The sequence below is a fragment of the Mustela erminea genome, chromosome 4 (assembly GCF_009829155.1).
Source record: "Mustela erminea isolate mMusErm1 chromosome 4, mMusErm1.Pri, whole genome shotgun sequence".
Taxonomy (NCBI): domain Eukaryota; kingdom Metazoa; phylum Chordata; class Mammalia; order Carnivora; family Mustelidae; genus Mustela; species Mustela erminea.
The window spans coordinates 55,511,680-55,537,619 of NC_045617.1; the positions used below are offsets into that span (position 1 = coordinate 55,511,680).

The 25,940-nt window shown below is 41.7% G+C and overlaps 1 protein-coding gene across 2 annotated transcripts in view; it reads right to left on the bottom strand.

Annotated features, from left to right (window-relative positions):
- Window positions 1-3,696, bottom strand: part of SAMD5 (sterile alpha motif domain containing 5) — an 81,160-nt gene extending 77,464 nt beyond the window's left edge. Inside the window, exon 1 of one of the 2 annotated variants that reach the window (XM_032339293.1) lies at window positions 2,973-3,696. In XM_032339293.1, the coding sequence (XP_032195184.1) occupies window positions 2,973-3,428 (456 nt within the window). In that variant the 5' untranslated portion in view covers window positions 3,429-3,696. The remainder of the gene's footprint in view (window positions 1-2,972) is intronic. The other variant, XM_032339294.1, reaches the window with a different exon arrangement.
- Between the last annotated feature and the right edge of the window lie 22,244 nt (window positions 3,697-25,940).

Consider the following 25,940-nt stretch of genomic DNA (forward strand, 5'->3'; position numbering starts at 1 on the left):
GGAATTTACTTTGAACTTACATTTTAATTACTTTCTTTGGAAAAACAAAGGAGTATTTACTTTGAACTTAGATTTTAATTACTGTCTTTGGAAAACAAAGAGAAACTTACCTTTTACTTACACTGCAACTCACCTAAGAGGGGACAGTGGAAGCACCTGGTAACATGAGGCCAGGCCAGCAGCACAACAGCCCAAACCTTAACTCTTCCTGAAGCAAATTCTATAGTCCTAAAACCCTTTCTGGTCATTCTTAGGAATACTCCTCAATTTACTCTCCTCTATAAAGATTTGCTATTCCTGCCTGGACCATCCAGGGTATAAACCCACTTTCAAGCCATCCAATAGTCACACACACACACACACACACACACACACACATCACAGGGACTGATGATTCAAATGACTATAAAGGCGAAGTGAGGCTCGCTCAAGTAAGCAGAATCCTAAATGCACATAATGAACAGCTACACATTCCGATCATGACAGAGCCAAGCAACCCAGAGATATATAATGTGGATCACATTTTAAAGAAAAGTCCTGGCACTACCTACACAGAAACAAGCTGCATCAGAAGACAATTCTCAAATAATGTAAAACCTGAAACTTTAGAGGCAATGCACACATAAGCAACAAATTCAGAATGACCAACGTGGTCTGGCGCTGTACAACCGAACCCTCAGTTTGGGATACAGTACTTGTATTTCAGTTCCTATTCTCTGTTTTTCTTGAAACAAATTGGGTTTTTCTTATAGCAGATATAGAAAACTACAGGAATAGAACTTTGTTTTTCTTTTTTTTTACAATTTAATTTACCATTTTTTTTTTTTTTATTCACGGGCAGAATACCAATGGAGGTACGAAACTACTTCTGCCCCCACTCTATTCTTTCATCTGTTCAAGACCCAGAATTAAGTGTGTACAGGAAGTGAATTAGGTGTAACTTTATTATCGAACATTGTTCTAGGATTCATACAGAAGTTGACTGAAGTAATCATTTACACAGAAAGAAAACAGTATTACGACACAAGGTGAAATCTTCTTGTGTAAATCACACTTGCTCAAACGCACTACCATATCACACACTGATCTAGGCAGTCGGGTACAGTCCGAAGCCTACACCCACACATTTCATGTCCGTACAAGAATCTTTCTCAGCTTCTGAAGTTTGGTATCGATGCCTGTGTTTTTAAGTATCAGAACCAAAACGTGATACTTCCTGAACACCACTCTCCGCTCCCAGCCTACCCTCTGCTCTGCCCCCTTGCCCGATCACAGCTCTGGTCCTGAAAAATAAGCAAGCCCTAGGGACACACCTTACTCTCTATAGCCCCTTCTGTCCAGACGTCGACCTGCGCCCTTGCTGTGTGCCCACGTGCTCACATTTTCTCAGCTCACACCCAATTCACTTCCTGGGAAGCAAATCACAAGAGTGTGACTGGGCTGAACTCCTCTGACCTGCTATCTCCAGGAATGAGCCTTATACGAATGATCCAGCCCGCCTATCCACACCAGACGTAACTAACGCTGCCTGCTTGGGAAAAGTGTGCTTTCCTCTGTCTTCCCGTTTGGGCCACACATCAGTAACACAGAGTGGGTAACTGAAATATGTGTTTAACTTGAGGCAAACTGTCCTTCAGACCTGCCCTATTTATTTTTATAAAAACAAATTTATACTCCCAAGCATGGTATCTGAATTGCTTACCTTTCTTGCAAGATAACGTATGGACAATATTAAACCCTTCATTCATATCTACCTTAACCACTTTTTAGAAAGTTTCCACTTGCCCTTCCTTAAATCCAGACGTTCTGACCATGAATTAAGAATATAAAGCAACTCAGAGGACTAAGATGAGCACAAAACGTTTCGATAATCCGAATTTTCCTGTCCAGGTGCTGTGTTCACAGCTGTTCTTCCCCCTCCCCCGCCCCCAGCTGTAGCTTCTTCCCCACCTTTTCCCTCTGGGCTTCTCTATATGATTTCCAGCTGAGGGGCAGCTTTGCCTGGGAAACCCCAAGCAGGCTTGGGGATTACCTGTGCTACCTAGTTCTCCCTTTCAAGGCAGGACCCTCTACTTGGATGACTCCAGAAGCCTACACACTTATCGGGAGGGACAGCTCTTGTATGAAAATAAGACTTTCTGTTACTTAATTATTCTACGCCCAAGTCCATATTTCAGTAGCTTCCATAAACTCCCAGTTCTTTCCCTGTGATTCCTCCCCAGGGACTCCTCACTGGCCACAGAAAATCTCACTTCCTTGGGCTGTGCTCTCTCCTCCCAAAGGGAAGTCCACTCAAACTTTCTAGAACTAAGAGTTGTGCCTTCTTCAGCTCATCTAGATTAATAGTAAATTAAACTGGTGACCCAGCAAAGAGCTCAGCAGTACCTCCTCACTGGCCCCATTATGTCCAATGTCTTTAGCACGGATTCCCTCCCTGTACTTAAGTTGAAGAAACTACCCCAAGTGGACTGACACTTAACTCTTCCCCCAGAATGTCCATGTCAGTGGTTCACTTTTCAAATTTGCAGCAGTGAAGGCATTTGACTGTATGGAACTGATAACAACAGGGTCTGATTTCCCACTCTTTTAAGACTTGGCCAATTTCCCTTTGGAAGTTTCTCAAAAAGATAGGGAACGCCTGTAGTGCTAACCGTTCCAGTACCCTTCAGACCTAAGCACTACTACGGGGTGGGGGGGGGGCATCCGGAGTTGCCCTTTGCTCCTGGAGTAGGGCCGCTCGTCCAGTTCTCCACAGTAGAGCACCAGACATTAAGCGGAGTCTTGATCCTAGTTTAGAACTGACTCCTGGTGACACCAAGAAAGAAAGCATAAAGAGCGAACACAGAAAGAGACAAGATCCCAAGTACCCCAAGCATCCTTGCCTCCCCGTCGTCACCTGGAATGGGCTGCAGCGGCTGGGCCGTGTCCCCTCCCGCCGCGCGCCCCGCGCGGTCCGGGCGGCGCCTCCTTACCTTGCGGGAGTACGGGGGCTTGCTCAGGTGGATGCCGTCGCGGACAAGCTTATCCCTGATCATGATCTTCAGCTTCAGTTTGGGGTAGCTCACCAGCTCCCTGCTGCGGGGGGCGGCCGTCTGGCCGCGGGGGTCCCCGCGGGGGCCCGGGGTCGGGCCGCCGCACGGCTCCCCCCCGCGGCCGGTGGGGACGGCGACAGCGGGCGGCGCGGGCGGCGGCTGCGGCTCCAGCGTGAAGTAGAGGCCGGCGGCGGCGGCGTCCTGCTCCCGCAGCCGGCGCACGGCCTCGAGGATGCGGCGGCGGTGCGCGGGCGCCAGCACCCCGATGGCGTCCAGGTCCGGGTCCCCGATCTGCTTGCACACCTCCAGATCATCGTAGCCGTTATCCACGAAGGACTCGGCGTACTGCGGGAGCTGCAGCGCTTTCAGCCACTCGTAAACTATGTTGGTGCACATGGTGGCACTGGAACCCCACGGGCAAGAGCTGTTCCAGCGCCCGAGCGGCACCGGCGGCACCAGTTCTGGGAACTTTTAATCCTGTCCTCCAAGGGGAAAAAGAAACAGCAGCGAAGTTTTCCGTCCAAAGGAAAAGGGGAGCGTCGAAACCGGAGAGCCACCAGGAGAAGCCCTAGGATGGAGAAGCGTCCAAGCGGCAAAGTGAATTCCCCAAGCAGCCTGGAGCTCGCAGGCACTGGCGGCTGGGCTAGCCGCTCCGCGCCGCCCCTGGATGCGCCGCCGCCGCCGCTGCCGCCGCGGGGAGGGGCGCGCGGCGGGCGCGGGAGGGGGCGGAGGCGGGCGGGGCCGGCACAGCCCTCGGACTCGCGCGGGGTCAGCGGCGCGCGGGGCCGCCCCCGACTTTGCTGGCCCGGGACCGGCCGAGAGCCCCGCGCCGCATCTCGGCTTCTGGCCGCCGCCGGCGTCTGAATGCGCGCCCCACGCTGGGGAGGCGGCTCCTCCGCGCAGACCCGCGGCCGCCCAGGAGCGCCTCGTCTTCGGGAGGGCGAGTCGCTGCCGTCCTCCTGGTGCGCGGGGGGTGGCTTCTAAGCCGCCGGACTCCCGAAGCGGCCTTGGATCGCTTTGTACATTTCTTTTTAAGCCGATTTCTCTAGCTCGTGGACGGCTCTGCGCTCACTTCTTCCCGAGCCTCCCCGACTTCAGCGGCGAGCTAGCCCGCCGCCCAAGGGCAGGTCCCCGCCGCCCGACCTCGTCGGGCGAGGCTGCGAGGCCAAGTTTCCCTCCTCCTCGCCCAAGCCGAGCTACACGCCCCTTCCTCGTAGCCGGCGCGCAGGCGGGAGCGGTCTGGTTTCTTCCGTGGACGCCAGCCCAGAGCCCCGCGCGGTGGCACGTTAGCCCGGCGGGTGGGCGCGACCAGGGGGCCGCCCGCGTCCAGCCCGCGCTGCGTGCCGCCCCTTCTCACTGCAGCTGGGAGCGCGGGGCGGCGGAAGAAGCTGGTGCTTCTACCTGGCTCGCCCTTCCTCGGCCCCCCGAGTCTGCGAAAGTTTGGGATGGGTCGTACTTTCCTCTAGGCAGGCGCATTCCGCTCCCCCACCTTTGTACTATCTGCCAGGTTCTCTGACCCTAGTCTCCACTGTGCTTCCAGTCCGGTCCGCCCACAGTGAATTCTGCCCGAGCTCCCCGGGCAGCTGTCCCCAGGGTCGCTTCCAGGCGCTCGGTCCTGGAGCCTGGGGAGAAGAGCTCATTGCTCCCGCCCGGGATCGCGGGGACATTGACACGCTACCATCCCCTCGCTTTAGAGACGCTCGGACATCTCCGCCCGCGGCACTTTCTCTCTAGGGAACAGAATCAACCCAGTTCGCCTGTCTTGCTGCTGCCTGGGCAAACGCCTGGGCGTGGGGACCCGAGCGGCAGGTGGAACAGATAGAGTGCATCGCCTTAATTTCCTTAATCATCTGACCTCTTGGGCTAAGATCATTTTGGTCCAGGTACTCGGTGGGGCAAGTTCACTGTCTTCTTTTCGCAGAAGGGCGATTCGACTTCGCACCTGGGGTGTTTCAGGACCTAAACTGGGCGCTGTCCCTGAAGGAATCCCGGTGGGGAGTGCCATTCGGGGGCCCGGACCTTGGAGACGGACAACTGGTGATTTCAGAGTCCTTTCCAAAACTGCGCTTTGGCTTTTTGTTTGTTTGTTTGTTTGATTTGTTTTGTTTTAGGGAGAGGAGGTCCTCTTTTCCTGAATCAGAAGAGCTTAACCCCTTTAGGGACACAGATCTCTTAAAAAACCAAAAGACAGCTTTGACTCTTTTGCCTACACCCGACGCAGAGGCACACCCCAAATGTTCCCCACAGTTTGGGGGTGGTAGAGGAAGGGTGTCTGGGTTCCCAAGCTCAGGCACTAGCGGATCCCACATTAGGAACGCTAACCGCCACGAAGAACCTGCCAGGAAGAAACCTGTTGCGGAGTCAGAGGGGGACCCGAGCGTAGAACTGTCAGCCCCCACCCCGCGCTGGGTCATCAAGGCCACGCCTTCCGGAGCCGGAACTAGGGGGTGTGTTTCTCCAGGGTGCTGGGATGCTAGAAGCGTCCAGCCCTTTCGGCCCCGCGCTGCTGTGGCCTCTCCAACGCCAAAGCAGACTCACAGTGCCCCCTTGCGGTCGCACACGCGAATTTTAAGGCGTTGTCCAAACACGTTTTATTCAGCATAAATGAGCTGAATCAAAGCTTTATATTAGTTCCCTGAGCCCCTTTCAAATCACAAATGTTACATCACGTCTACCTTTATTCCCCAACTCTCTTTCATCAGAGCCTTTGATTTTTACGAGGAAAATATTTTAGCAGTTTGAATTTATGCTGCTGAAGACCTAGGAGATAATTATTTAGAACTCACTGTATGTCAGGCATCCATGCTTGCGTCTCCTTGTCTGTGACTAAGTATTATAACGGGTATTTTACAGAAGAAGAAATTGAGAAAGAAGAACACTAATTTGCCTCCCAGGAGGTCACTGTTCACGAAGGAGAAAGGGTTAGAACTCTGGAGGAATAAACTCAGCCCCTGTCTCCTGGCAACTGACCTTCCCAGGCTTCAGGGTATGCTGGAGGAAAAATTGGACCATTTCTAAGAGGAGAGCCCCCTTTCTTGTAGACTAGGAAACTTAAAGCTCCGGGTTTTATCATTGTGGACTTTTTCCTTTCCCAAGTTTTGTGGAAAGCCCTGCACTTCTGCTTAGCCGTTATCTGCTTACTTATATACAGCCTTTCCCCCGGGGAGCTTAGACAGTCACCTTGTCTCATTAATCCTCTGTGAAGGCAGCAAGTATTTTTATTTCCATTTTATAATTAGTGAAACTGGTTTGGAGGAAGATAAATGACTGGCCCAAGGTCATACAGTAAATCAGGATGGAGACAAGAACAAACTTGCCATGTCAAACTGTCTCCCCAATAAGCAGCAGTGATTCTCTTTTATTTATGGGTAAAGTCACGATCCAATTAGGAAATAAAGCATTCTAGTGCTCTCTTCGGAAGGGAAACCTTTTATAAATTAATCAGTTGCTAATCAGACATAAATAAAACTTACTGTTACCTCTAGAGAAAACCTGCTATCTGGAGACTTGTGAACTATGATGCTTTCTGTAGATATCCTTCTACTTCTATTGTCTCCTACACTTGCTCACATCTTTTATGTGTGAACCCTCAGGCTTCTGTCTTTTTTCTTTCCCCAAGACTTTATTTATTTATTAAGAAAGAGAGGGAGAGCACAGAGGGAAAAGAAGCAGACTCCCTGCTGAGTAGAAAGCCCAGTGTGGGACTGGATCCCGAGACCCCGAGATCATGACCTGAGCTGAAGGCAGACCCTTAACCTACAGAGCCACCCAGGCTCCTGTCTTTCTACTGCTTGCCGTAGCCCAGTGAACCTAAACAGAGTTAGTTCTAGAGGCTACTAATGTGATTTCAAATGCTGAGGTTTTATAGCCTAAATGTGTCTCTACCTATGGCTAAAGTCCAAAGTCAAACTGGCAAGAATGATTAGCTAATTTTAAGATTTCGAACTAGGGTTTGAAAAGTAGGAGGCCCTTCAAGATTATCTCAGACATCCACATTTACACGGAAGAGATCAGGGCTCAAGAGGGTCAAGTTGCTTACCTAAGATCACACAGCTAGCCCATGACAGAACCAGGACAAGAGCAGGATCTGTTTCCTCATATGTTCCTCGCAAGGTTGCCCTATTACCTCATTTTTTCTGTAAGTGCCTGGCTTCTGTCAAAACCATCCATTTACTCATCAAATGTTTATTAGGTTGGCATTCCAGTGCCAGTCACTGAAGGAAAAAGAGAAGGGGTTTCTTCATTAATTGGAACTGGAGAGGTTTCCGCATTTTAAATATGTAAAGGATAGATAGTTTTTTATATATTCATTCATGAATTAGAAAGATTACAAAGGTGATATTTTCTAATATCTTTAATTATCTAAATTCTATGATTCATAAAATTAACCAAAATCTAAAATTGAACTATATTTCATATCCAGACAAAAATGTACTTATAAAAACAAGTGGCTATTATGCTCCTAGGCATAGCCTTAGAACAAATTAATTTACTCAACACGCACTGTCAAGTACCTATAATTTTACAAGTACTTCTGAGTGGTATTGCTTTATTAGAGGTTTTTTTTCTTACATAAAAATTTATGCAACATTTATCATGCTGTTTATTATTTAATATGTTTGGAGCCAGATTTATTTATTTATTCATTTATTTCCTGCAGAAAGAACTTCTTGCCTAATGAAAATCAAAGGAAAAGTAGGTTGTGAAAAAAGTTTCTTTTTAGGCACCACTTTAGAATTGTTTTGTGCTGGTAATAACACTGGCAAAATGCCCATTGATACTCTCAGTGTAATAAATTAATGATAATTATATTCATGTTTTAAATTCTAAATATCAAGAAACAGCTTTTCCACTTTGCTCAAACTCTGTAGCTTGATTTAAGGATATAGAGTGAAAAATAATGTGTTTTGAAATTTTCTTAGTACCATGGAAGGTTTCATAGCATTTTATTTCAAAAGATAAATGTTCTTACGTGGGGTGTGTAAAAAATAAATTCCATTAACATCTATTAAACGTCAGTTCCTAGGGTGTCTATCCTTGTAAAAGTCAAGGATATGTAATATTAATCTTAAAATGCAGAATATGTTTTGCCTCTCCCCAACTATGAGCTAAAAAGCATCTAGAAGGAACATATGCTATAGGGAGAAATGAGAACAATACGCTCGAGTGATGTAACGGGCAATCTGTTCTCCAGCGGCTGGAAGTGAGGCGTTGGGTTGGCAACTACATTAGGGACAGGCTGGGTGGAGGCGTCTGTTAAAATGTCTGAGCTGTATACATTATACTTGTGTGTGACAACACGTATATGCAAGAAGGAGAGACAAGGAGCAGTAGGGAGTAGCGGCGGGATACCACTGGATGACTCATTTCTATTATAACTGGCCTTTCTTTCTCTAAGGAAGGAACAAAGGATAAAAAAGAAAAAAGTGTTCAAGAAGTCAGAGACCAGGAGGTCACTCACTGAAAGAGAGCCAAGCAAGAAGCTAATAGCGATAGACAATAAAACAAGATTCATTTTTAAAAATTCTTATCCTCTAATCTCTGGTAATCCCCAAATGGTCTATTTTTTTTTTTTATATACCCACAAAGAGGGGGAAAGCATTAGTCCAGTGTCTCCTAAGGTAAAAATGATAGGTGGAGTATTTTGTTAAGTAGCAATATACAGCTCTTAGGACTTTCTTTCTTCTTCTTCTTTTTTTTAAATCCAAGTTAGCAAAATTACCTTAAAGTTAGGTTGGAGAATCTCATACAAGTGAAATGATATTAATAAAAGCTATTTCAGACAAATGCAACTTCTTTATGTAATCACAACAATGAATGTATGATCCGGTGTACAAACTGAATAACTATTAGTTGTTCCCATCTAGCAGTTGTCTTCCATTCAGGAGCTGGGGCAAACGATTTGATGGAGACTACTTCCGGAGATCTACTTGGCTCCCGATGACTGAGAGGTTGTATTTCATCTCTTCTGAGGCAAAAGAATTCCGTGTGGTTTTTTAAAAATCGTTATTCCTTCTTATTTTGTTTAAATTTGCCATGGGAGGGGACACCTAGCTGGCTCTGTTGGTAGAGCATGTAACTCTTGATCTGGGGGTTGTGACTTTGAGTGTAGAGATCACTGAAAAATAAAATATTTTTTAAAATTTTTTCTTTTGGAATATATACTCTAAAACTCTCAATCCTTTACTTAGAAGACATTGGCATACAGTTAGAACTTCTTGTCACTTCCAGATTTGGAGGTAGGTAGTGTGCATTGCAGTTTTGAAATTCTGACTTTTGAGATCATTTGTGATATATGTAGGAATCTTAGACTTTTATTTATGAATGCTGAGTGGCAGATCAGATCCTTGGAATAACAAAGCCCCATTCCTAAAAGGATGGTTGACAAATCTGGTAATAGTACATGTTCTGACTCCAAGTTTAAAACTTTTTAAATTGTATCAGTTTCACCAAAGTCAAATTTCAGACTCTCCCTTGTGGTTGTTCAGCTATCTTGTCTGAGTGAGCCCAGACCCCTTGGAGGGTCATGGTCTTGGCAGCATGCTTTTAGGGTCTTCTGACCTCGAAGAACTTGCTAGAATCATGGGCAAAGAGAAGGGGTCTTCAGGGATCTGCCCAGAAAAAAATATAAATGAAACATTCTTTATATTGTACACCAGGATAAATACCAAATGGATCAGAAACTTAAAAATGAAACAATATACTTATTAAAAGAAAACATAAGTATATTCCTCTATAACCCAGGCATAGGAAAGACTCTTAATTTTGCTTCAATTTCCAGAAGTGACAGGGAAAAAATTGATAGCTTTGATTACATAATTATAAAAAATGCATGGCAAACAAATAAAATAAAAATGTAAAAATCAAATTAACAAAGTAAAAAAACAAATGACACCCTGTAGGAAAATATTTATAACATGTGTGACAATCAAGAACTGATAGAGTTAATATCAAAAAAACCCTAAAGATAGAGAAGGGAAAGTCAGAAGACCTATGAGAAAGCGGGACAGACAGTTCTGAGTAATCATGCGGATGGAAATCCATTTGACCTATTCTCCACCTTCCCCAAATAAAAGAAAAGCACATTCAAACTATACCGAGAAACCATGGCTTACCTAGCAGATGAGCAAAAATCTGAACGTTTAGCAGCACACTCTGTTGCCAAGCTGTAGAGAAAGAAACATCCTCACAGATTGAGAGTAAAAAGGCAAGATGATAAGGCTTCTATGCTAGTCGGACTCAGAAAAATAAAGTTCACATTATCTAATTAAAAGAGAACTGTTAACCAAGTATTGAATCTAAAAGACAAAAAGTATATCCTGAAAATATCATAATGTAGTAATTCCGGGAAGTAGCTATTATCCCTAAAAGTTGAGGAACCGAGGAAACAGGTTGGGATTGATGGAATGCAGAAACTTGGAAGGGGAGCCTTGCTGAGCCGGGACCCAGAATCCTGGAAAAGTTATGCTGCCTGATTGCTTAGGAAAAAGGTGTGAAAGTGTGTTACCTGATTTGTTAGGAGAAAGGACCCCGTGAGATAGGATCAGACATTTGAGGAAAGGGCACTTTCTGGTTGGTGTAGGGACCGCAGCAGTTCAAAGGATGCCTCACAGAGCCGAGGATTGGTTGGAGACTGGTTGGAGTGGAAAACTCAGAGAGGTTTCTAGGCATATAGAAAGTTAGAAGGTGTATCCTACCCTTACTGGATGAAAAACTGTTTGGGGGTGACCTGACAGGAAGAGGATCTCCTTTTTCCTGCCATGTAGTTTGTTTCTACCACACTGTTACCAAAACTGAACAGGGTGCTTCCTAGGGCAGCAGAAATGTGGCGAGTTGAGTCCCAGTGTCAGCATCTCAAAGTGGAGGATATAATGCTGGGCGGAGAGATGAGAAAACAAAACAGAACAAAACAAAAAACGCAAAAAACGATAGAGGGGGATTTGGCAATATCCAGAAAATCTCATGTTCTTTTTACCCTTCAATTTAGCAATCCTACATTTATGAATCTGTCCCAAAAATAGTATCAGTGACTATTCATTCCTGCACTCCTTTTATTAGCTAAATATTAGAACCAGCCCAAATGTCCATCAATAAGGGAGTGACAGAATAAGCTGTGGAATAAGCTAACACAATGAAATAGTTGGCAACTGTGGAAAGGAATGAAGTTTATCTCCATGCATTAGCATTGAGTGATCTCCAGGATATATCACTATTTGGGGAAGAAAGAAAAAAAAAAAAAAAGGCAAGCTGGAGGAAAGTACGTATAGCATGCTACTCTTTATTTAAGGAAGAGGTGGTATGAATATATGCCCTATAATTTCAGAAACGGTTACCCAGTTAGAGATGGATGGATGGAAAATGTGGAAGGGATGGGGACAGGACTTAGACTGTAAATAATTTTGTTTCATAGATTTGACTGCGAAACCATGAAATATAATCATAAAATTAAATTTTGAAAGGTAACTTCCCCAAATTAGAAATAAACAAATCAAATGAAATTGTTTGTTTTATATATAAAGTGGCATAACTACATAGATAGGAGCTATCCAGGAGTCTTTTAAAAGTAGTAATTTGACCATACACATCTGATGGGATTACCTTGGAAAAAAGAACAGAGACAGATAGTAAATTGTTTTCCGTTAGGAGACTGTTGTTGGTAGTATATGAATTATTATGCAGAGATTATTATGTATATAATGTGGCATAAATCAAATGAGTAATTTCTGCTGTTGAGATCCAATATTTTTGGCACAACTGAAAGAAGAACAAGTTATAAGATCAATAAATTAAAAATTAAAAAAAAAAAACCAAAGAACTCTGTGGTCCTAAATTTTAATCTACAATGTCAATATGAACTCATGGTGTATTTTATCTTAAAAAAAAGATTTTCTTAGCTCTGTATACAAAATGGTTTAGAAAAAACCTGACCCTATAGTAATGAGACCTCTAGAACTTAGGCTGTATATTCTAATACTGTTTCTCACTAAAAAGAACAATGGTTCTTTAAAGAAATGCCTGAAAATCAAAATAAGACAAAGTAACAACAAAAGTCTGACTCCAGATTTGGAAGTAAATGATCAAGATTATTCTGGAGAGTTTTGTCATATCAGAAGGCAAAGTATTTATCAAAGAATGCTAGACATGCCAAAAGGACTCAGCAACTAACTCAATAAGCTCGTACCAGATACTTTCAGCATTATCAATCATGATCATAAATGTAATGAATTGAAACTGATCAAATATGTTTAAATCCACAAGTTCCAATGATATTTTAATAAAATCCCAACTGGTAGCTTTTAGAGGATATTAGAAAAGCATGTCATTATTTTAAAAACTGGTACAAAAAGGGAATGAATCTAGTGTCCTTCTTGAAAATTTAGAATATCACTAATGTAATTACACATACAGTAATATATTTACCAGTAAATCTCAAAGATTCCCTGAGACTCTTTTAGGGGCACCAAAAATTCACAATTATTTTCATGGTAATGTAAAAACATTATTGGCCTTTTTCACTAACTTCATATTTACACAGCTGGTACCAAATGTAGCAGTGGACAAAACTATTGGTGTCTCAGCACCCACCTATCAAGGAAGTGGCACCAACTCTACTACTAATAGTCATTGCATTCTCTATGACCACATACTACAAGAAGAAAATAAGCCAGTTTCATTTCAGAATGTCATAATGAAGCACAAAAATTAATTGTGTTAAATCTTGACTTTGAGTATTTAAAAGAAGTATTCCATGTAATAAATGGGAAATATACTTAAAGCACTTGGGCTCAATACTATCTCTGACAGTCATTGCCTTAAAAACCACTTGTGTGATAGTTTGAGTTGCCAGCTGAACTAGCCACTTGCTTCATGGAACACAATTTTCACTTTAAGGATAGATAGGTGGTTGTCAAGACAATGACTCTGTTGCCAGTGGCAAGATTCAAGCTTTTCAATAAAAATTTAAATTTGAGAAACTTGAGTTGGCCACCATAAGCTTGACAGCTTCCCAACACTTTTAAAAGGCTTTTAAAAACCAACATCAATGATTATTAATAAATTTTTATATTGAATAATGAAATATGTCCACATTTAGAAGATCTACATATATCAGTGACTCAATATTTTCCAAATATTATCACAAAATCATGTATGATAAGAGATCTATTACAAGAACAAGATAAACCAATGGATTTTAATTTAACAGAATATGAAAATCTCATTGACATGGTTTTGGATTTCACACTGTAACTAACACTTTGAAATTGGCCATTTGTCAAGTTTTGGTATAGTATCCAAGAAGAATATCTGCAATTATCTGAAAAGGGTATTGAAATAATCCTTTGACTTGCAACAACACATCTTTGTGATGTTAAAGGGTATTGAAATAATCCTTTGACTTGCAACAATACATCTTTGTGATGTTAGTTTTTTTATGTGCTTCAACTAAAGGAACATATTGTAACAGATTGAATACAGAAGCAGATAGAATATTGTCTTCTATTTTATTAAACTAGACATTAAAGAGATCTGCAAAAATGTAAAACAACACTCATTTTTATGAAATTTTTATTTTGGAAAATATAGTTATTTCCTTTGAAATTATGTTATTTATGCTAGCGTGTAAAGGTTTATTATTGTTACTTTAAACAAATAACTGTTTCAAAGTTTTCTTAGTTTTAATTTCTAATGTGAAGTATCAGTAGGTAAAATCCACATAAACAGAAGCTCTGTGATCCCAAGGCTGACAGCATCACTGAAAGAGTGACATTCAGACATTATTATCACTTCTTATTGGAAATAGGCACTATCTATAAAGTAGTCTTACCAAAAGTGATATGGAGCCTGATTATGATCAGAGCCTCTACATCTACCAATTTATCAGAAATGTACCAGACGAAAATGTGGGAGATGCGATCAGCAAAATTCAGGCTGAGGGAGACTCTACAGGAAAAAAATGACAAGTTTCCTTGAACAAAAATGGTGGGGTAGAGTTGGGGCAGGGAGAAGAATTGAGAGAGAGAGAAAGACATAACGAGAAAGAGGATTTGCCATGAGAAATAAGAAACAGACCAACCAATTTTAAAATACGGATTTTTTTTTTTTTCTGGAACCTGATTCAAATAAACACAGTTAAGAATTGTTACACGAAAATGAGAAAAATATGAACACGGACTAAGAATGTGTTGATATTAAGAAATTATTGATAATTTTAAGTGTGAAAACAGTATTGTACAGTGTTTCCCTTTTGTTTTTAAATGTAGACATCCTATAGAGATGAAAATTTTAGAGATGAAATGATATTAAGCCTGGAACTGGCTTCGGAATAATCTGGAGAGGTAAGAGGTGATAATACATGAAACAAGACTAGCCGTGAGTTCATTGTTGATGCTGGGTTGATAGTAAATTTTGCTCATTATATTATTATATTTTCTATTTTGCATTTTTTCAAATGTCCATAATAACAAATTAAACAAAAAACAAAAACAAAATTACATAGGTGATGCAATCCATACTGTCCTATGGAAAGAACTGCAACCCTGAAAACAGACAAAAAATGGCTATTGTAGTTAAAACACACTTAAATCGGTAGCTCTATATTTCAGATGAAGATAAATGATAAGAAGAAAAATATGGAAAGGAAGAAAAAAATACCTTGAAATACCTGGAAGCATGAGTGTTCAGGGTTGAGGGCACCACAAATGCAAAGGTACTGAGGCAGTCAAGCATACTGCATTTAAGGAGAATTAAGAAGGTCTGCATACTAGAGCAAAGTGAAAGTAGGAGAACGTGGTGGCCATTGGAATAGAAAGGGGGATAAGACCAAATCACAACAAGGATATCAGAGCTTGTTCCAAATGTGATGGAGAGCCACTGGAGGGTTCTGACCAGGGGACTTTGAGTTGATTAGTGGTTTCATAAGACCACTCCGGCTGCTCCGTGGAGTAGAGACCACAGGGATCAAGGGCAGAGGAGGTGAGGCCATGCAGAAAGCTACTTCAAGGGGTCCAGGAAGATCTTGGGCTCGGCCACCACCAGGGCAAACATGGTCAGAAGTGTTTAGACTCTGTGATATACTAGTAGCACCTGGTGGATGTGGACACAAAGGAGAGGAACCAAGGTTGACTCCTAAATTTTTGACATGAGCAACTAAGAGAATGAGTTGCCACATTCTGAAATGGAGAAGAAAGAGAGAGCCGTGAGTCCGGTCGTGGTGGTGGAGAGGAAGCAAGACTCTTCATCTGGACACATGGAGTTTCAGAGGCCTAACACATCTGAGTGGAGTTGTCAAGGGGGGTCTGTAGTTAGGGGAGAACAGCAGGGAAGCAAAGCAAACAGGATAGTTTGGCATGTAGTAGTTATTTAAAGTCATAAGACGAAATGAGACTGGATTAAGGGAAGCCAAGGATGAACATTGAGGGCACCCCAACCTGGAGAATCTGGAAGGGACTCTGAGGAGCCACAGGAGAGAAGCATTAGGTGGGGCTCTGGGAACTGTTACTAAAGCCACTGAAAGAAGAGTCTGAGTGACAGTGTCCTCTGCTGCTAAGGGAACCAGAGAAGTGGGCACCAAAACCAACTGCAGGCTGGGAGGCTGGTTTCTGGCTTGTTGGGAACAGTGTCAGCCAGAGTGGGCTCTGGAGAGACTGAGGGAAGAAAGTGGAGGTGGCAAGGTGAACAGTGGCTTCAGGAGTATAACTGTAAGGAAGCTGACAAATGGGGCTAGGGCTAGAGCGGGATACCTGGTAAAGGACGGTCTTGCTCCGTGACAGAAGACATTGCTACATGCGGGGCTATGGAGAAAATGGTCTAGCAAGAGGGGAAGCAGGTGATGCTGGAACAGAGCCCGGGGTGGCTGAGGGGGAGGGGAAGGGATCGATGAGCGAAGAGTCTGACCTCAGGCAGGAGCCCAGCTGGTTCACTTTATTTGTTACAGGTGTGAAAGCAGCATCTGTAGGAACAGAGGCAGGGAGGGGAGTAGAACTGGTAATGAGGGGAGCTGAAAGTTCTACTCTGATGACGGAAAGCAAGGTCATCTGATGAAAAAGAGGAGGAAGGCACGGGAGCTAAGAAATGCTGTAGACTCAGGCTAGAGCTCAGGAGCGTGAAATGACTAGAGAAATATCACAGGGAGGCCAGCCATCCTGGGGTACTATTGGAGCCTGATGGTCATAAATGTAACGAGACCAGTCAGCAGGAGTGTGTCTTCTCCTTCAGCTGGATAGAGATGCTCAGGTGCAGGTGTGGAGCTGCTGGGGGTTTGCTTTACCCAAACCCGGACTTAGAGAAAAACACAGAGTAAAATGCAAGATGGGCTTTACATATAAGAAAGAGAAACTGGGGCAATCAAATTTAGAAGTTTGACCGTCTTTCTGTTATCTGGTGTAAAGATAACAGATTAATCAAATGATCTAATAAAAAACTTTGTGGTGTAGGATTATAAATTTTTAGTGGATTATTATAAATAAAATACCTACTACAACCATCCCGGCAATCTTCCAGATTCAGAAGCCAATGTAGTACCTTGGGGTTATAACTATGAGCATCAGTTACTGTATCAGTTAAAGAAGTACTAGCCTTGATGTTAGAGAGACGAGGAAAAGATGATATACTTGATAGAATTCCAGATAACCCAACTCACATTCTCACTGAATTCCTTAATATAACCTCCCATCCTGAAAGTACTGCAGGAAAAGAAATCACGGGACTCAAAATCCTTTTTCCAAGGCCTGAGATTAGTGGGGGTAGATGAGTAAAGACGATTTATAAGTCACTGTGAGCACAAGAGACATAAATTTCAGACACAAAGGAAATAAAAGAAGTGAGCACCAAACCGCATGAAAAGAAGAGTTTCTTCTTTGAATTTTACTGCATTAATTTAATTCTATACCTAGAAACAGTGAAAATGACTTAAGGAAATTTTTTTCTTTCCAGAAAAGTCTGAAAGATTATGCTTTTGAAAGGTAGAAGGGGAATAACTTACAAAAAATACCATGAAAGATTTATAAAATATAAAGCTATAAAGTAGGCTTTTTCCAAAGACACTGAAATTTAGGACCTTTGAAAAAACTATGTTCTCCAACAAGTTCTATGAGATTAACAGAGAAAGTGTTTAAATTTTTTTGACAAAAATCTCAGCGTGTCCATTAAAACCTGGAAAGTCTATGAGGAGAATACTAGAGGATAAGTATACAACAATAAATTATCTTCTACTTCCTAGAATTTCAGGTAAGGGCAGATTTCTGTGAGGCCAGTGGTGTCAATAGTAGCCTGTGCTAGAAAGATGGCACAGTGTCTTTCTTTAAAACCCTGGGTGTGGTGCATAAACAATGAATTCTAGAACATTGAAAAAAATAAAAGTAAATTAAATAAAAAAACACAGAGCTCCTATATTTTCAAAGAAACTCTTATGTGCTATTATGAAACAGGGAACTAGTTAATGGTTTTTTATTTTTTAAGGGCCTCACAAAATACAGAGTATTCTATAAGCCAATTATTTTAACATGACTGCTTTTAGTAAAATTCCATTTTCCCTGTAATAATATTGCATTCCAAATTTCCCCTTTATATAGCTATCTCAAGTGTCATACAATAGTTAAGACAAAAGGAAGTTCAGAATATTCTCTGTAGATAAGTAGGGGAACAAGTCATATGTTTCTTAATATTAGTACAAATTAATGAGCTTTATCAAAGATATTGGTGAAATATGAATTTTTAGACCCAGCAGCCCCTGCTTAATCTCATTTTGAGCCCATTGCTTGCCCTATAGGACACCATTCCCTCCTCTCGTCCATCCCTCCTCTGGTTTTGATAACACTGTACTGATTCCCTTCCACTGTCTCACTGAGCCTCCCCTCTGGCCCCCATTTGGCAACCACCATCCTTCCCTGATTCCCAAATAAACCTGTGGTCCATCACCCACTCAATATATTTCTATCCCATGCAATTCACTGATCCTCACCTCCATTCCCAAACTATCTCTTTTGCTTTATTTATTTTTTTTTCTTAAGATCTTATTTTCTTATTTGAGAGCGAGATAGCAAGAGAGAGCACAAGTGAGAGGGAGGACCATGCGGGGCTCAATCCCAGGACCCTGAGATCATGACCTGAGCCAAAGGTAGACACTTAACCGACTGAGCCACCCAGGTGTCCCTATCTCTTTTGCTTCAAATACAAAGTTCTAGATTCCCCTGAAGGACAAGAGTACCTACCTCTCACTACCAGCTAAATTGATCTTGAATTCCATCTGCTATAAATAGAATCATCTTTGCAAGTTAGTTTTTTTTTTTTTTTTAAGGTTTTATTTATTTATTTGACACAGAGAGAGATCACAAGTAGGCAGACAGGCAGGCAAAGGCGGGCAGGGGCTTGATCCCAGGACCCTGAGATCATGACCGAAGAGGAAGGCAGAGGCTTAACCCACTGAACCACCCAGGTGCTCCTGCAAGTTAGTTCTTCGTCCTCTCTTCTGTTATTTGAGCCAACAGCCTTGTACTAAGTATCCCTATGCCAGGGGTGATGAAAAGCCCTAGGGGCATAAAAGACACTCACTCACTACCGTGGAGGCCTTGTTGCACTATGGTGAGCACAGAGGCTTAAATGCTGACATTAATATAATAAATAAGTGCTCAGCTGATTATAAAAATGAAGAGCTACAGGGGCGTAGCCAGCTCTAAGCTGAGCAGCTGGGCCTGCAGCCACAGGTGAGGATGAGCTCTCTGATTCATGGTTTGAGGCTTGGATACATTGAAGACAAAGCGAGGAATCAGCTCAAAATGCCAAGTATTCCCTTGCCTAGTAAATAAAATGCCAAGTATGAAACCTATGCTATATATTGCTATTAATTGGTATATAGAAGCCTTCATGCCTTGCTGGGAGGCAGGGCACAGACTGGTTTAAACATTCGGCATTTCTACACCATTGTGTGTATCCCCAAAAAACTCTCACAGAGGTCTCAAAGGATGTCCCTTGTCATGTTATTTATGATGATAGGGCCTTGGGAGCAACCTGTTATTCATATTGGGAGGGGAGGAAGCTAAGAAGCTGCGGGGTCCAACAGCATATAATGGAGACACAAAGCAAGGAAGTAGGGATGCAGTGCTCTCCAGAATGGAAGGTGCACCAGAGAAGTGGGAGGAGGAAGAGGCATCTTTAACACAGGCTCAGCACAGAGAGAGTGGAGAGAAGGAGCCTACTATAACCCAAGGTACCTTCCAATTTGAACAGGATTTGCTCAGAGGCTTGGTAGAGATAAGTCTGTGGCCCCCAAATCTTCAGGGCTGAAGCTGGGGGTTACTTGAGAAGGTTGAAATGCGTCTTTCTGTTACCATCAAATCTTGTCTTTCCAGACTCAGCTCTCTAGCAAACCCTTGCCCATACCACGGTGGTTTTTTGTTTGTTTGTTTGTTTTGGTTTGGTTTGGTTTTTTTTTTTATTAAATTTATTTCTTTTCAGCATAACAGTATTCATTATTTTTTCACCGCACCCAGTGCTCCATGCAATCCGTGCCCTCTATAATACCCACCACCTGGTTCCCCCAACCTCCCACTCCCCCGCCACTTCAAACCCCTCAGATTGTTTTTCAGAGTCCATTGTCTCTCATGATTCACCTCCCCTTCCAATTTCTCCCAACTCCCTTCTCCTCTCTAACTCCCCATGTCCTCCATTGTTATGCTCCACAAATAAGTGAAACCATATGATAATTGACTCTCTCTGCTTGACTTATTTCACTCAGCATAATCTCTTCCAGTCCCGTCCATGTTGCTACAAAACTTAGGTATTCATCCTTTCTGATGGAGGCATAATACTCCATAGTGTATATGGACCACATCTTCCTTATCCATTCGTCCATTGAAGGGCATCTTGTTTCTTTCCATAGTTTGGCGACCGTGGCCATTGCTGCTATAAACATTGGGGTACAGATGGCCCTTCTTTCCACTACATCTGTGTCTTTGGGGTAAATACCCAGGAGTGCAATTGCAGGGTCATAGGGAAGTTCTATTTTTAATTTCTTGAGGAATCTCCACACTGTTCTCCAAAGAGGCTGCACCAACCTGCATTCCCACCAACAGTGGAAGAGGGTTCCCCTTTCTCCACATCCCCTCCAACACATGTTGTTTCCTGTCTTGTTAATTTTGGCCATTCTAACTGGTGTTAGGTGATATCTCAATGTGGTTTTAATTTGGCAGAAGATATGAACAGAGACTTCTCCAATGAAGACATACAAATGGCTATCAGACAAATGAAAAAATGTTCATCATCACTAGCCCTCAGGGAGATTCAAATTAAAACCACATTGAGATATCACCATACCACGGTGTTTTGCTATGGGGCCCAGATCAGAGCCCTTATCCCACAGGACTAGAATCTCCCAGGAAGTGGTACACAGAATGGTTAAGGCTCTGAGCTTTTAGTTACACTGCCTGGTTTCCATGTATCTCTACGGTTGCATGGCCTTAGGCAAGTTATTGAACCTCTTGATTCATTCATTCTTGATTTCATTTTTAAAATGAGATATTGTGGGGTGCCTGGGTGGCTCAGTGGGTTAAGCCTCTGCCTTCGGCTCAGTTCATGATCTCAGGGTCCTGGGATTGAGTCCCTCATGAGGCTCTCTGCTCAGCAGGAAGCCTGCTTTCCCACCCCCACACCTGCCTCTCTGCCTACTTGTGATCTCTCTCTGTGTGTCAAATAAATAAATAAAATCTTTTAAAAAATAAAATAAGATAATGCTTATAGTACCTATTTCATAGGGTTGCTCTGGAATTAAATTAGATAAATCAGACAAAGTGCTTAGAATAGCATTTGGCATATAGTAAGAGTTCCATAAATGCAGGTGAATATTATTTTATGTATATATTTGTATACAGAGCACAAAGTCAAGCATCAACATCTAGTGATGACTTTAAACTTGTTTGTATATTTCCCCAATGGTATATAGAATTTATGCTTATTTTTCTCACAATACAGTCTAGGTACAGGAGGCCTTAAGAATAAGTTAAACATCAAGCCTATGTGCCTTCTTCCAAAGTCACCTGCTTCATTTTTTGTATCATGTAATTTCAATGTCCTGCCCTGGAATGATATTCCCTGTTCCTAGACATTTTTGCAGTGGGTATGTTCTTACTATTTTATGAGTCCATAACAATCAAAAATTTACTTGTAATGTCATATTAACCATTAATTTTTAACAAATATTGACATCAACATGGGGCACCTGGGTGGCTCAGTATGTTAAATCCTCTGCCTTTGGCTCAGGTCATGATCCCAGGGTCCTGGGATCGAGCCCCATATCGGGCTCTCTGTTCAGCAGGGATCCTGATTTCCCCTCTCTCTCTCTGCCTGCCTCTCTGCCTACTTGTGATCTCTGTCCAATGAATAAATAAAATATTTAGAAAAAAATATTGACATCAGCAGTTCTCTCTATGTGAACATGGATGACTAGGGCAGGAATTAACAAATTTTTCTGTATAGGGCCAATAATAAAAGTTTTAGGCTTTGTGTGCTACCTAAATATCCAAAAATTCTCACCCTGATGATTCCACAGAGTCCATAATTTCCCCTTTTAAAAAAACCCATCAGTCTGCATACATTTATACTGTGTACTTGGGACAGATGTGTCTGATGTTTATGAAGGGGCAACATGTCACAGAGTTTCCATGACCACCATCAGTCTGCATCTGAAAAGCCACATGGGGATTTAAGGGAACCACCCTGAGAACCAGAGTCCTTGCATATTTGACATTTCTCTTTGCTATACCCAAGACCATGCCAGCTTTTGTCTTATGATAGAATTAACTTCATTCATTTTACAGTTGAACTGTGTGGCTTGATATTCACTAAGTAGAATACAGCAAAATAGTATGAAGGAAGGATAGGTGACAGACAAGATGTGATAGAATTCTTTTTTCCTATTTGCCCCTGAGTGATGGCAATAAAAATACTTTGAGGTATACCAGGAAGGAATTTGAAAAGGGTAGAATTAACAGGAATAAATAGAGGCTACTCTGTCAGCCGTTAGAAACATCATCACTAAGCCTGTTTGAAATCTTTGAAACATGAAAATTTGTGGTTTCCCTTCAAATCTGACAAGTTCTTGATGCACCTGAAAGATGAAAGTGGTGAGAGACTGTGGATATCCAAATGCACAGTGTATTCCTTGGGGCATTGTGTAGAACTTTTTGGTCCTTTGCTGATTCTGAGCACCAAATGGGAAAGGTCAAATTGGAATCCCAGCAGTTTCTTGACAGCAAAATGAAGAGATGTGGTAAAATGAACACTTTTCTAACAAAGAAACAAACTTCTGAATTTGTAAACTTATAAAAAATATAGTAGGTTCAGATTTGCCATGTTTATAAAAACAAGAAAATAGGATAAAAGCCTCACCAGAGACAATAAGCAAAATTGAGTAGAAATGCTAACTTTTTGAGGCACCTGAGTGGCTCAGGTCATTCAACAACCAACTCTTGACTTCAGCTCAGATCATGATCTCAGGGTCATGAGATGGAGTCCTGTGCCAGGCTCTGTGCTCAGTGGGGAGTCTGCTTCTCTCCCTCTCTCTCTTCCTCTCCTTCTGCCCCTCCCCCTGCTCACATGCAGATGCACACTCTCTCCCTCTAAAATAAATAAATATATCTTTAAAAAAACAATGTTAACTTTTCTATTAAAAAGTTTGAAAATAATGACTACACCAAGACTTTGATGAGAGAAGGGTAAGTGTACTGAAAGGTACACCAGAAAAAAATTTGTGTTTTCATTTGTTTGATAATTTATTTTTCTAGTTATCAAAGTAATCCATAGAAGAAGGGACAGCAAAGGCATTAACCTATTAACTGAGACTATTTTAGAATGATGAGGTTGTAAGTGAACTTTAATTTCTGTTTTATACTTTCCTATATTTTTTCCATTTTTTATAATTACAGTGTATTTATGAACAGACACAAACAATAAATACTAAATGAAAAAGAAATTCTCCTTTCTTAATAATCATATTATCTTTGATATTACCTTCAATAGGAAAGCTTCCAAACCTCTAGAAGGCCCTACTTCTCTAAAACTGAATTTGTAACTCTAAAAATAGTCAGGCTCCAGTTTTGATGTTTGCCCACAGCTTTTAGGCCTCACCTTTCTTTCCTTGGTGAGCCACATCCTGGCAAGCTGGTCAGTAACAGCAGATGCTCCCTCCTTTGGATCCAGTATGAGATTTAAACCACACAAACCTCTGCCCTCCAGCAAGAATTCTCACAACAGCCCCCCACCCAACAATCACAATAAAAGCCCAGAGCTAGCCTCTTTCCCTTGCTCTTTTGAGCCATTTATATGAAATTGTACAAAAGGCAAAAATCATGATACAGGGCATATCAGTGGCGGACTCGGCCTGGGACAGGATCAGAGCTTGACTGCAAAGGAAGAAGGAGGCACTTTTGTGGTGAGAGAAATGTTCTATATCTCAATCATGGTGCAGGTTTAAGGATGGTGCATGTATAATGAAATCTGTAGAACTAGACAATTCTGGTGAGTCAATGTCATTGGTTATAAATTACACCTGAGGGGCGCCTGGGTGGCTCAGTGGGTTAAGCCGCTGCCTTCGGCTCAGGTCATGATCTCAGGGTCCTGGGATCGAGTCCCGCATCAGGCTCTCTGCTCAGCAGGGAGCCTGCTTCCTTCTCTCTCTCTCTCTGCCTGCCTCTCAGTGTACTTGTAATTTCTCTCTGTCAAATAAATAAATAAAATCTTTAAAAAAAAAATTACACCTGAATAAAGCTAAGTTTAAAAATTTGAACAGAAAGAAAACTCTTCCAATATATAAAGCAAAATAGCAAAGATTGGCCTAAATGATACTACTTATCGCAATAAATTGATCCTAACTTTTCTCTCTATTATGGCAGTACTAACAGCAGAAACTTAGATTGGGTAAGAAATTTAAGTCATTAACCAAATACGAAATTAGTTAATAAAAAACATAAAGGAGCTAACCAATAATAATACAATAATAGTAGGGGACTATAACATCCAACTTATATCAATGGACAGATCATCTAAACAGAAAATCAACAAGGAAACAATGGCTTTGAATGCCACACTGAACCCGATGGACTTGACAGATATAGTCAGAACATTCCATCCTAAAATGACATTCTTCTCAAGTACACGTGCAATATTCTTGAGAATAGATCACATGTTAGGCCACAAAGCAAGGTTCAACAAATTAAAAAAAAAAAATGAAGTCACACTATGTATCTTTGCAGACCATGAAGCTATGAAACTAGAAAGCAACCACAAGAAAATGTTGGAGGCCACGGCATGGTTGGAGTCATGGATCAAACCACGCCCTGACTTGTGTCTCCTTTAAAGTCCGGACGCCTTGATAAGGAGTTAAGGACAGGAAAGTTGAGTAACACTGAGGAAGGGTCTGTGCTACGTGTCATGTGCTCGCCTACGTGACTTCCCACATGCTCCCCCTACAGAAGGGAACAATGTGGTCAGGGTCATGAATTCTTAGTTGGTCCTTGTTGTTCCTGTATTGCCCATAACCCACTCCCTGGTTGATTGTCTTGCATCAATAGTAGCTAATGGCATTAGCCGTGACTATCTGGCATCACGAGATTTATTTGTAGTTAATGTAAACTTGTTATAGGAACTTGCGGTCATATGACTAGATACTGATGTATTACTCCTTCTATTGTGGTCTGCCTTATAAATGCTTGTAAGATGTGGAATAAAATCGGCACTGTTGGACATCCTCCTCAGTGCTCCTCCTGCCCCCATCTCTTTGTCTCTTAATTTCTTTTCACCATCCTCTTACCCTCATGTTCCTGGTTGATTTGTCATGCCGGCCACGACAAAAAAAGTCTAGAAAAATCATAGATGCCTAGAGGTTAAATAACACACTGCTGAACAATGAATGAGTCAACCAGGAAATCAAAGAAGAAATTAAAAAGTACATGGAAACAAATGACAAGGAACACAAAACAGTCCAAAACCTTTGGAATACTGTAAAAGTGGTTCTAAAAGCAAAGTTTATAGCAACGCAGGCCTATACAAGAAGTAAGAAATATCTCAAAAACAACCTAATCTTACACCTAAAAGATGTAGAAAACAAACAAACAAACAAACAAACAAAACCTAAAACCAGCAGGAGAAAGGAAAGAATAAAGATTAGAGAGAAAAAAAAAAAAAGATATAGAAACCAAAAAGAAAAAAAAAATGGGTCAATGAAACCAGGGGCTGCTTCTTTGAAAAAAAATCAATAAAATTGATAAACTTCTAGCCATAATTATCAAGAAGAAAAGATAAAATATTCAAATAAATAAAACCACAAATGAGAGAAGGGAAACAACAACCAATACCACAGAAATACAAACAATTATCTGAGAAGATTATGAAAACTATATGCAAACAAGGTGGACAACGTAGAAGAAATAGATAAATTCCAAGAAACATACAAACCACCAAAACAGAAGCAGAAATAAATAGAAAATTTGAACAGACCAATATCCAAAAAAGAAACTGAATCAGTAATCAAAAAACTTCCAACAAACAAAATCCAGGACCAGATGGCTTCATAGGTGAATTCTACTAAACATTTAAAGAAGAATTAATACTCATTTTTCTCAAACTATTCCAAAATTAGAAAAGGAAGGAAAACTGCAAATTCATTCTATGAGGCCAGTAGTACCCTGATACCAAAACCAGTATAGATCACACACACACACACACACACACACACACGAGAGAGAGAGAGAGAGAAAGAGAGAACCACAGGTCAATATCCCTGATAAACACAGATTCTAAAATCCTCAGCAAAATACTAGCAAACCAATATTCACCATGATCAAGTGGGATTTATTCCTGGGTTGCAAGGGTGGCTCAATAGGGCAAATCAATCAACATGATGCATCACATCAATAAGGG